The sequence below is a fragment of the Aethalodelphis obliquidens genome, unplaced genomic scaffold (genome assembly GCF_003676395.1).
Source record: "Aethalodelphis obliquidens isolate GAN/ISIS:26980383/991018 unplaced genomic scaffold, ASM367639v1 scaffold1, whole genome shotgun sequence".
Classification (NCBI taxonomy): Eukaryota; Metazoa; Chordata; class Mammalia; order Artiodactyla; family Delphinidae; genus Aethalodelphis; species Aethalodelphis obliquidens.
The window spans coordinates 106,712,119-106,724,990 of record NW_020837945.1 but is presented as its reverse complement, the minus strand read 5'-3'; the positions used below and the strand labels follow the sequence as shown (position 1 = coordinate 106,724,990).

Below are 12,872 nucleotides of genomic sequence, written 5' to 3'. Positions count from 1 at the left end.
TTCCTATAAATCATAGGCAAGAAATATGATCTTGGCTAAGTCAATTCATCTCTCTGGGTTTTAGTTTCCTCAACTGAGAAATCAAGGAATTGAAGAAATAATGATTCCTTCCAATTTGATGATGCTATGAGCATACACAACTTTCTGTCCCATGTATACAGGGGAAAAAATATGAATTATATTCAGAGTTCCTCAGATTCACATGATACCTGCAAGAGATGGTTTAGGACTGTTATTGGGGAGATCTAAAAATCTGGAACAGAAACAATGACTTCTGCCCTTAGTACACATCCCATTCTCTTACGCATAAAGGAGAGAACAGTCAAGTCCCTTCAACCTGTAGATGGGGAGATAACTCTCTACCACACTAATGTTCTCTTCCTGTAGAGGCGACGCAAGCAAGGGCTGACAGAAGAACCACAAAGCCACATGTGAACATCAGTAGGAAATGTGGTAGAACCACAGTGATGATGTGTCCACCTAAAGGTAGGACCTGAACAACCACAGGTCATCTCCTGTTCATGAGGTGTGGAGAAGGGAGCCAGGAGTAATTGTCAAACCACATTTTGTAACTAACTATCCTGGTCTTGTCTAGACAAGTTATTTAACTCCTCTGCAACTTCTCAGTAAAAGGAGGGGGTTAAACTCTTAGTGTCCAGGGCTTCCCTGGTGGCACAGTGGTTGAGAGTCCGCCTGCTAATGCAGGGGACGCGGGTTCGTGTCCCGGTTTGGGGGGATCCCACGTGCCGCGGAGCGGCTGGGCCTGTGAGCCATGGCCGCTGGGCCTGCGCGTCCGGAGCCTGTGCTCCGCAGCGGGAGAGGCCACAACAGTGAGAGGCCTGCGTACCGCAAAAAAAAAAAAAAAAAAAAAAAAATCATAAAAAAAAAACACAAACAAAACTCTTAGTGTCCAGTGAAATTCTATAAATCTAGGAATCTTTGAAGATATACTCATGGTATCAATACAGCTTCACCCTACTCGTGAGACCCACAAAGCCAGAGTGAAGTGTCTCAAAGAAAATCCTTCCCAGTTTTGAGGTCACAGGTCAGTCTCAGACACTCGGAGATTACATAATTCAAGGTTACAGTCCCTGTTTAGCCACTGTCTATGACTCTGAATGCTGAGCTGAAGGAGGAAATACTTGACCGAACCTTCAGCAGAGAGTTAGGCATGCTTTCAATTCCTTTTCACATTTCAGCATGAATTACATCTGTTCAAGAGACCCAAGATGATGCTGGCCAAGAGATATGCAAATTCATATGCTGATAGAGTTAAATGTAAGGGAACTTTTAATTTTTAACAGCAATTACATGTTGAAGGCAGAGAAGAAACAAACTGAAAAAAAGAAAGTAACCCTTGAGTTACTAAAGTAGAAATTACCTCTGCTACAGCAGTAAATCTGGATAAGTGTTCTAGGGACTTCTAATTGTTCCCTGATATCGATTTTCCCTCTTTTCCTAAGTAACAGAATTCTGGTTTTAATGGTATGTATGGCCACTCGGAGTAAAGTCTCTTATTTTCCAGCATCAATTGCAGCTAGATGTGGCCAAATGACTATGTTCTGGCTGATGGTGAAATAACGAATGTGATTCCCTTTCCCTTCCTCCTTCTGACCGATGGGAATATGTTAATCACGGCTGGAATTTCAGCAACCATCTCTTAGATCAAGAGATTTAGCATAACAATATAGAATAAGCTTGGGCCTTTAATATTATGAAGCTGTCTTGCCAGCCCTAGGCTGCCTGTCCCTGCACTTCTTTTACACAACAACAACAAAAAAATACACCTTTATCTTTTCTTCAATCCACTATTGGTTGACCACTTAATCTAATCCTGATCCCGTGGAGCAATTTTTCGTTTTAATAAAAAAGACCAAGCACTTTATTCCCTCAAAATACTCAGACTATATGTACAAAATACACTTTACAGTCTCAGGAAGCTGGCTATCTGACTCTTTTCTTTACACTAATAGCATTTAATGAGTTTTAGAATACACAGTGTCAGCAAAAGGAGGAAGTAAGAAATGTGTAAAATAGTGATAAAATAATCTAAAGAGAAATATCAGCATGCTGGCTTAGTCTAGCACATAGGCAAAGAGTTTCACTCACCAGGATGGTTACTGAGAGCATCATCATATTATAGCACAGTAAAAGAACTGTGCAAGATGGCTCAAGTTATTCAGAGGAAAAATTACATGTATAACTAATATATAATACATTACATGTACAAAATATAAAATATTATGTATGTGTGCTAGAGTGACAAACTGTCCTGGTTTGCCTAGGACCAACCCAGCTTTAGTACTGATAGTCCCCTGTTCCAGGAAATCCTTCAGTCCTAGGCAAACTGTGACACTTTGTCACTCTAGTACCTACATATGTATGTAAGTAGAGCAACTTTTTTGCAGAGAGAGTATCTGAACAAGATAGAGTTGATATATTTTCCTTGTCTATTGCAATGAGTTGGCTTTTAATTAAGTATTAATTCCTTTAAAAAAATCCAGAACAGTTGACTATTAAGTATATATTATAGAATATTAGAGCTAGGTATTTGCAATTACTCAACTAACTTCACTTTAATAAACAGATTTGAAAACAAAGAAGAAACTATAATTGATTTTTATTTCATCTCTTCTTAAATTTTATATTAGAAAGCTCTTCTTTGAGAAGCTTACTAAGGCCAAATGTTTCCAGAACTGTATTTTAGCCACTAAGAAATAGCACTCAAAGACTTCCCTGGTGGTTCAGAGGTTAAGAATCCACCTGTCAATGCAGGGGACATGGGTTTGAGCCCTGGTCTGGGAAGATCCCATATGCCGCGGAGCAACTAAGCCCGTGCGCCACAACTTCTGAAGCCCGGGTGCCACAACTACTGAAGCCCGCGCCTAGAGCCCGTGCTCCGCAACAAGAGAAGCCACTGCAATGAGAAGCCTGCGCACCGCGACGAAGAGTAGCCCCCACTTGATGCAACTAGAGAAAGCGCACGTGCAGCAGTAACGACCCACCACAGCCAAAAATAAAAAGACAGAAAAGGAAGGAAGGAAGGAAGGGAGGGAGGGAGGGAGGGAGGGAGGGAGGAAGGAAGGAAGGAAGGAAGGAAGGAAGGAAGGAAGGAAGGAAGGAAGGGCACTCAAAAAGTTAAAAATCTTGGTCAAAGTAATTGTATGTGTTCACTTATATATTCCTGGATTCAGTGAACTTGAAAACTCAGATTGCTGACCCTTGCATTTGGTTTTATAAATCTGGAGTATAGAAGAAAGCTTGCTGGGCTTGGGGTCAAAAACACAACATTCAAATCCTAGCACCATTACCCACTAACTATAAAATGTCAGGCCTGCTAACTAATCTTTATGAATCTCAAATTAGCCAAAAAACTGGGGATAACAGGACTTACCTACCTTGCTGAAGGGGCATTATGAAAATGATACAACAAGAGATAATGTATCTAAAAATGCTTTATAAACCCTAAAATAATTTTTGAAATGAAATAGTTATCATAAAAATGTTTTTCAACTTGTTCCCAGTGGATTAAATAAAAAATAAGCAAACAAAAATACAAACAAATAAATATAAAGATTCCCTTCCATTGTGAGTAAGTTATTCTCAGAGTTCGGCCCATGGATGCTTATAACTGTGCAGGCCTTATTCTACTTCACAGCAACATCTGCTGGTGAAGTCAGGAAGGTGCAAACTCTGGCGTGCATCAGATCCAAGACTTGGTTAACGATTCAGAAGAGATTCTTTTCTGATTTAAGATGTGTCTCTATTTCTTGTTGCACATTTGTATTGACTTCTATAACATTATATTTAATATTTCCCTATATCTATTAATATTCAGGTTGAATATTCTTAATGAGACTACTTTGGTAGCCTGTTTTCTAGAATATTTGATTAGTAAATTCTTTCTCAACAGCCTGTAATATGGTGAACTTAAAACCTTTTCCTTGAAGAATAACTGTATCATGAATTTTTAATGGCTAAGTATCTCCCCAGAAATTACAAAACTATACAAATGGATGTGATTCTGCCTTTAATATTTTAATATGGGCTTGGTATAAAGCAGACACTCAGTGATGACAATAACGATGATGATGATTATGATGATGGTGATAAAAAGAAGAATCATGGTAACCGCTGATGAACTGTGGGCCCGGCACTGTGCAAAGTATAGCTGCTTTATCTATTTAAGCCTCACATCCACACTATTTGGTACATATTATCACTGCCACAATAAACGGGGGGTCAATTTCCTATCTCGATTTCTCTGAGACAGCTCACCAATCAGTGGTTTGAACTTTGTCTCACATTGAGAAAGAAATGAGGTGAATTTATCATAATTAACTAGACAGTCTTTTCTAGGCCATTGCCAGGAAGTCAGAAAGGAATCTGGACTCTTGCTGAGACAAGATTACATTTCTTTCCAAAGACTTTCTACTTAAGTTTCAAATCATTTGAGGTCATCTTGTGATTTGTGCCAGAGGACCGTGTAAAAGGCATATTGACAGAGAGGAATATTTCCTTATTATGATCACTGATTCAGAAATGCAGATGAAAGGATGTCACTGTTTTTAGTTTTGATAGTAGTGGTGTGCATTGCATCAGAGTTCCAAATAAAAATTTGGAAAGGATTTCCCTATAGGCTCTCAAATAATCCCTTACAGTTGGTGATACCCTCATTTTAGGGATCACCAATAATATTGTCAACTTCCTAGGTGAAAGGTATGCTAACTCATGCTGCACTAAGCATTGGTTGTGCTTTTATATTCCAGTACTGGACAGGTTTAACAAAGCATTTTCACATAGCAAAGAACAAGTTTGAAGAATTATTCAGGACACTGAAAAACGTATCTCCCACTCTGAAAAGGTTCTGATGTTACAAAATATTAAATTGCCCTGATATGATTTAAGCAGAAAACAAATTAATTACCCAAGGGACATCCTTGTCTTATCTTTTTAATTCAATGGGAAAGCATTCAACATTTCCTCATTAAGTATGATTTTAGATGTAGGTTTTTGCAGATATCCTTTATTAGATTAAGGATGTTCCCGCTATTGCTAGTTTGCTGAGAGGTTTTTTTTTTGTTTTTAATCATGAACAGACTTTGAATTTTACAAAAGGAAAGGATATATATATATATCTTAGTTATATACATATATATATATTATATCCTCTTAATGTTTCAGGAAGTTCTCCAAAATTCCTAGATTGCATTCTTTATTTTTTTTCATGAATGGATACAGAATTTTATGAGATGCTTTTACTGATCAAATGACTTTTTTCCCTTTTAGTCTTTTACCGTGGAGAATTACATCTTGAATATTGTCATCCTTGAATTCCTGGGATAACTTTTATAAAAAGAGGATAACAATAGTTCCTCCCTCATAAGTTATTAGGAGAATTATATGAGTTAAAAGACTAGTACCTGGTACAGAGCAAGAACTCAACGAATGTTAACTATTATATTCTTTATGCATTGCTAGAATCACTTTGTTAAAATTTTTGTGATTTGTGCATCTCTGTTTATAATTAGGATGGGTCTATATTTTCCTTTCTTATATTGTCCTTTGGTATTGATATCATGGCTATACCAGCCTTATAGAATTAGCTGGAGAATGTACTTTTTTTTTTAAATTACCACATTAATTTATTGTCAACACAGCTAAGTGCAGGCAGGCATATATAATAACATGTGTAAACTACCAAGCAAGCAGAATAAAAGGGAAACTGTACTGTGATTCACCTGCAAGATACTGTGCACGTACTCGTTAAAGCAGTATTTTAGGTTCTGTTTTGTAGTTTCATTAATATTGTTATACAAAAATCTGTGCCCATACATTCCCATAATGCTTTGTTTTTTCATCTTTATTGGAGTATAACTGCTTTACAATGATGTGTTAGTTTCTGCTTTATAACAAGGTGAATCAGTTATACATATATACACATATATATAGCATATATACAGTTATATATATATACACATATATATAGCATATATATATATATATATAGCATATATACAGTTATACATATATATACCCCCGTATCTCATCCCTCTTGCATCTCCCTCCCACCCTCCCTATCTTCTTTTTTAATTATATGAAAAAGTTTAGATAAGACTGTAATTACTCCTTGCATATTTGTTCTAATTTGCATATAATACTAAATGTGACAGGCTTTTTTTTTTTTTTTTTTTGGTGGGTTGATTTAAAAATACTGACAGAATTGTCTTATTAGATATAGGGACATTCAGGTTCTCTATCTCCTTAGCGTTCAAGTATTAATACAAATCAAGACAACATTCTGCTCGTGCCTTTAATCCTTTCTCCAAAAAGAAGGACTTTCAGAATTTCCTTCTCACTGGGAGAATTCAAAGAACACAAAACAGACAAATGGAGTCTAAGCAATCTGAATAAATGAATTCATATTTACATTTACTGTAAAAGTAAATAGTATTACTCATATACAACCATTAATAATGGGAAGTAGTAAAACATTGGCTTGGAACTAGCCTTCAGGGATAAATATTTAACCCCATTTGACATTCTCTCATGATTTATTTAAGCTTAAAGGACGCATTTGGTTTGGAATTAGGGATAGACATGTATATAACACAATTGAAAAAATATGATCAATGGAATAACACCAACCAAGGGTAAGGGGTTAGTTGCCACTGGTACACCACAAGGCTTGCCTGGCCCCATTGGGTCTACCTTTTCATTACCGTTTTAAAATGAAGATAGAGTGATTCTGTTCATAAAATTTACAGATGACAAGAACCTTGGAAGAATTGGAGATATATTGAAATGGAGGATCATTATCAGTGAGATCTTGGCATGCCAAAGAAATGAACTGAATCTCTTAATAAGTATGAAGGGATAAAAGTAAATATTTACATAAGGCTACTTTTTGGTACCCAGTATTAATTTACAACACTGTTGGCTACAGTCCTGGATTTTCAGGTTATCTACTCCTCATCCATATGGTTCTGCTGAGTTTACTATCAGCTCCTGCTCTGAGGGTGGCTCATGACCCTAGTCCGGCCAGTTGAAGTACTGTATCTCCCAGCAGCAATGATGGATTGGTTCAGAAATGGGCATGTGGTCTAACAGGGACAGTAAGACTGGATATGGAGTTTCTTTTTCTTAACTGGTATTCATGATGATGTGAGCTCATGTGAGATCTCATGATGAGAGAGGCCCATTATATGAAACATGAAAGTGAAACCAATCCACAGGAAGCAGAACCGAGTAATGACTTTTTGGGACCACATTTGAGTCCTGAATCAATCCATATGGGAAGTCTGATACATTCATGCATTTTTCAGTCATGTGTGCCAGTAAGGAGTTCCTCCTCCTTCTTCTCCTTCTCTTCCTCTTCTTCATCATCATCATCAAGCTATTTATACCTGGGTTTCTGTTACTTAAGCTATAACTAATTGGTAAAATGGGATAATAATAGGACTTCTGTTATGGAATTCTTGTGGGGATTAAATGATTTAACCAGTATAAAATGCTTAGTACAGCATTTGGCATAAAGAGAGTATGAAATAAATTCTAGCCATTGTAGTTATTACTGTTATTATAATTATTATTGTTATCACTGAATGGATGACAATTTTGTGGGGATTCAAGCACTGCCCGGGTAACTGAGTTGAATCAACCTAAGATTCTACAATTTTACAATTCTAGTCTAATAAAAGCAGATCAAATCAAATAACTCTAACACTTTAGCATTTTCTGCAGAAGTAGAAAAATGGGAAAATAAGGATTAGGATAATATAAATCAAGGAGGAAAATCGAAAGGGGAGAAAACTATATGTAAAGAAAAAAGAAATCCCAATGATGCCTCCTAAGGCTGTTTTGCAGGGGATATATGACAAAGATTTGCAGAGCAGGAAACTTACTACTCAGAGACACAAAGATCCCTTCCATTTTGCAAATCAGAGTTTGATAGGCTTATGTGAGTGATTGCAGAGTTTTACACACACATCAGTCCTAAAAATCTGACCCTGAAATATTTAGTCCCAACCTTTTATATGTTAAATTTTCATTTATTTTATGATGATTTTCATAGTGCCAGATCAAATAAACGAAATCATTTGTTTATTTTAAATACTAGCCGTTAATTCAGAAAGCGTATTTTGCGTTTCAAAAGATATCTTTGTCATTGAAAGTGCATTTCAAAAAAACAAAACAAAAAACAAAACAAAACAAATACATGAGTTAAGTTCTTGGCAGGTGCAAAGAGACAATTCCATTTTTTCCCCTCATAAATCAGTTACTTGCAAGTCTAACTATCATGGATTTAAAATGTGTGGCGTGTGTGTTTGTAATTTCTATAAAATGTGTACCAAATATGTAGTCAAGGTGGTGAAAAAAGCATAATTGTTTTCCTGGACTTTTAGCAAATTTAGATCATGCATAAAGAGGAATTAGCAGTTCAGTCCTGTAGCCAAACCCCACTGTCATGGTTGGGGTTCAGACAAACTGGGCATCTGGCAGACCACTGGGGTGGCTGGTCAGATGTCCAGGGTTGGGGGCAGGTACTAAGAGCTCTTCTTGGGAATGTCTGGTATGGTGAACAAAATCTTGGTCCTTGGTGGGCTGTAGAAATTTTGAGAACTGGTGGACTAATTTGTTACTAGCCTGACTCTTGGGTGGATAGTTGAGCCCAGGGAAGAAAGAGAGAGTTTTAGATCAAATGGAACAACATATTCTACTGCGAACTCAGTACCATACTTTGACACTGGGAGCCAAGCAACCTTGCTCTGGCTGTCTACCAAAGCCTAACACAAAGGGGAAAGACAGGTTCTCTTCCCCATCCTACCACAGTGGACTGAGGACTGGTGGCTTCTGAAACTTCAGGGGTAACAGCACAAAGGGACAGAGGCTGCCATCCCAGGCAGGACAGTGTGGGGCAAGTCCATTCCTGGGGCCTCCATGGTAGCAGTCCACAGAGTTTGCTGGGCTCAGAGTGGCAGAGATGGGCATCACCACACTATGCTGTGGCAAGAAGAGAATACTGGGGCCTTTCAGAAATACTTGGTCTGGGAGCACTTTCCAGAAGGCGGATGCTCCATTTGAGTATGTGGGCCTGTGGCAGTCAAATGTGGGCCAAGATACTCATGGACCTCAGACATTATATGGCTGGGGATATTTGGGTACCTATCAAATAATACCATATATTGCTCTTTGATCCCAAACCAAAAACAAACAAACAAAAAAAGGTTTCTGATAGATCTAAAACCAAAGGAAAACAATACAAGAAAAGAGAATATTCTGACTGCACTAACTTGATCTCTTTCATACAAATATGAAAACATTAACAGGGATGTCCTCATTTGATACTCTATGGTAGTATTTAACACAATTATAAATCAGTCCCAAATCGTGTTCACATTTAAGAGGTCTTTACACATTCTCTGGTGTATTTTATCTAGCATTTTGTGCTTTTGGAAAACAAAGGATGAAGAGCTTTTCCATCTGCCACCGACAGCAGTGGGACACATTCCACTTAGTACAGACAGGTTCTGCCCAGTTGGTAGTTGGACAAGATTACCAGAAGCACGGAAAACACAGTTCTCCAAATGAGACACGAAGAGTTGAGAGGAAGCGTGCGACTCATCTAATGAGTCCAAAGAATTCATCTGCCTGGTGAAGAGACCCCGACTCAGCCAGCTCAAGTAACCTTATCCATGTTCCCCAGCCACCTAGTGGCAAAGCAGAGAATCTAATGTACCTCTCAATACTCAAAGTCTTACTTTCCACAAACCATAACTGCTTCATGAAAATACTTTAAAATGATTGTTAAAACACGTCCCCAAGCTCAGCCGTTGCACCATACCTTGGAGTATGCTCTTTACTATAACCTCTGTGTGATCGGCCAGGAGGTCTGCCTTGGTAATTGCAGCCAGGGACAGGTAGTTGGACATATTCCTGCACAGTTCCTTGTTGCCTCTGTGGAGGAATTTCACTGCAATAGGGATGGCTAATGCCATCACAGGGGGCCGGTTATAATTCTGAGGAAATATAAGAAATCAACAAATAATAAGTGGTTCATTCTTTATTCATTTATTCATTCATCCGAAAAATATTTATTGAGCTAAGCTCTCAGAGTGCAGCTGTGAAAACACAGGGCCCGCCTTATTTTCCTTGTATTTGGGAACTCTGGGAACTCTTGTTCTTGTTAGGGAGACTTCGAGGCAAACTGGCGCTTAATAGCATAGGCTAATGAGGGCCATGATAAGGAATGTGCAGGGGGATAAGGGAGCAAAAAAGGAGCGCTTAATCCAGTCTGAAGGGGGTGTCAAGGAAGACTTCCTGGAGGAGGTGATGTCTTCCCTGAGACCTGGTGGATGAAGAGGAAATGGCTGGGAGATAGCTAGGAAAGGAGTGGACAAAAGGAAAAGCGTGTGTGAAAGCAGAGAGGTGAGAGAACTTGTGCATCTGAGGAACTGTAAATAGTTCAGTATGGATGATGTGGGGTACACATGGGAAAGCTGGGGTAGGAGATGAGAGAGGGGACTGGAGAGGTAAACAGGCTTGATTATGAAAGGTCTGGCACCATGCTAAGGAGTTTGGAATTGATCTTTAGGGTGATCAGGAGTCACTGATGAGAGGAATAACTTAGATTTATACTTGAGAAAAAAAACCTACGGAATGTTGAATCAGTTGCTTCCTGACTGTATGTTAAAAACTAAAGTTTCGACTGAGATTCGGAAGGAAAAAGATGAATGAACGTAAGGCTAAAAACTAAAGGAATTCTGGATCCTGAAATAATTCTCTTTTTGATGTACTTTGTGACTGAACATCAATATCCTTACATACACAATAGTGCCATCAGCATTCAATTACCTAATTAGGGAATACTATTTGGAAAATACAAATTGTTTTCTTACAAATGAATGATATGTCTTCCCTGCCATTAACCATTCTAACCATCAACCCCACCCCTTAGGCTAACTATAAAGCAAAAGTTGCACAGTGCACAATTTGTTCAACTTTACATTACTACATTAGAAATAAAAAGTGGTTGTTTTTCTCTGACCGTTCATGTGAAAAATGCTTCTATCTTTCTACCCATAGATCATCCCCTCTAATACCTCCCACAATTCTAGGTTTATGGCAGGTGTTCAATAAACATTTGTCAAGTTGAATAACTAATGAAGAAAATACAAATCTATAGTGGTAGTTATGATTGGGAACACAATGTGGTGGGAAGAAGGAAGGGCAGGTGATGGGGTTGGGAAAGGGCCTGCTCGCTCCCACCTTCTTGCTTGGGTCACCAACTGCCAGCAATGGCCTCCAGTGCCATCCATTTTCAGGGCTAGTTGATTGGGCAGGTGAGTTGTTACACACTCCTTAGCAAATAGGACTTCCACGGCCACCTCCCAGGTACTTCTAATGAAGGCATTTACACCCTTAGCTTCACGGGCCGTCAAATGACTCAGACGCTGACCAACCAGAGAATCACATTTCCAAATGATAAGTTCAGGGATGGGCAAGTTACCCAATTATAATGCAGGAGCCATTCAAGGGCTCTGTGAAAGAGACTCTCTCTCTTCTGTTGTATTCAAAATGCTGAGAATGGAAGATCAAGAGTAGCTGTCAGGGCTTCCCTGGTGGCGCAGTGGTTGGGAGTCCGCCTGCCGATGCAGGGGACGCGGGTTCGCGCCCCGGTCCGGGAGGATCCCACATGCCGTGGAGCGGCTGGGCCCGTGAGCCATGGCCGCTGAGCCTGCACGTCCGGAGCCTGTGCTCCGCAACGGGAGAGGCCACAACAGTGAGAGGCCCGCGTACCGCAAGAAACAAACCAACAAACAAACGAAAAAAACAGTTTGCCACAAATAAACAATACAGTAAAAAAAAAAAAAAAAAGAGTAGCTGTCATTTTGTGACCTCAGTAGGAGAGAATCTGTATGAGATTCAAGGCAACATGGATCTATCTGAGACAAGTTAAGAGAAACATGGTGGCATCATTTGAGCCCCATGTATTAGGCTGTGCCTGAGGCCAGTTCTATCCCTAAATTTTTCTAAGTGAGCCAGTTAAGTCTCTTATGCTTAAACTTTTTTTCTTCCCAGTCCCTAGAAACAAAAATAGACCTGATAAATCCATAATCCATTCCTGTAGTTCCACCCATTTTTCAGATTCAAGGATCAGTCTGACTCCTGAGCAGAGAAAATAGGTATTCAACAACCTAAGTTGATGTCTCACCATGAAGTCAGCCATGATGAAAGCTCTGACCCTATTCCTTGGTGACGAATCATGTGTTTATGTATCAGTTCCACTCAGTAAGTCTCTGTCTTATCCTTCTTAGAGTTCCTAACACCATCTAACTATCAGAACCAGGGCCTGCAGCCAGACTTCTCTCAGATCAGGCTTTATCTAGAGTGTCTCCCCTCCTGGTAATTTAACTGTGCCTGATTAGACTGGGCCATTATTGGAGTGATGAGCTGTCAGGCATCCCTGGGAGGCTGGCTGCTCCCCACCCTTCAGCATTAGAAGTCTGCCTGTGTACTTGGCCAGGCCTTACAGAACTGTTTGCATCCACTGAGGGAAACTCACACCGAGGGATTTCCAAAAGGCTGGTGCATGATCAGGTAAGCCAATTTACTCTCTCACAGTGACAGTGTTTTCAGGTCAGACCCTTTCACACCATTAGGAAATCAGGAGCCAGATTACTAACCAGAATGTTCACTCATGGGCACAAGAGCAGATCAGAGCAAAGGAATATCTTGAGGGCTATTTCATCTACGCCATGGTGAAACCTAACGGTCCTGCCCTACAGCCGAATCCCCATGTCTGGTGATTGGAACTTTCCTCTCCATCAGATTAAGTCTCTACCCACCCTTCACCCCCACCCCCAGACAGT

At 39.4% G+C, this 12,872-nt stretch overlaps 1 protein-coding gene across 1 annotated transcript in view; it reads right to left on the bottom strand.

The window, feature by feature from the left end:
* Positions 1 to 12,872, bottom strand: part of VEPH1 (ventricular zone expressed PH domain containing 1) — a 209,491-nt gene that overhangs the window by 163,556 nt on the left and 33,063 nt on the right. Inside the window, exon 3 of the mRNA XM_027113273.1 lies at positions 9,845 to 10,019. Within this exon, the coding sequence (XP_026969074.1) occupies positions 9,845 to 10,019 (175 nt within the window). The remainder of the gene's footprint in view (positions 1 to 9,844; positions 10,020 to 12,872) is intronic.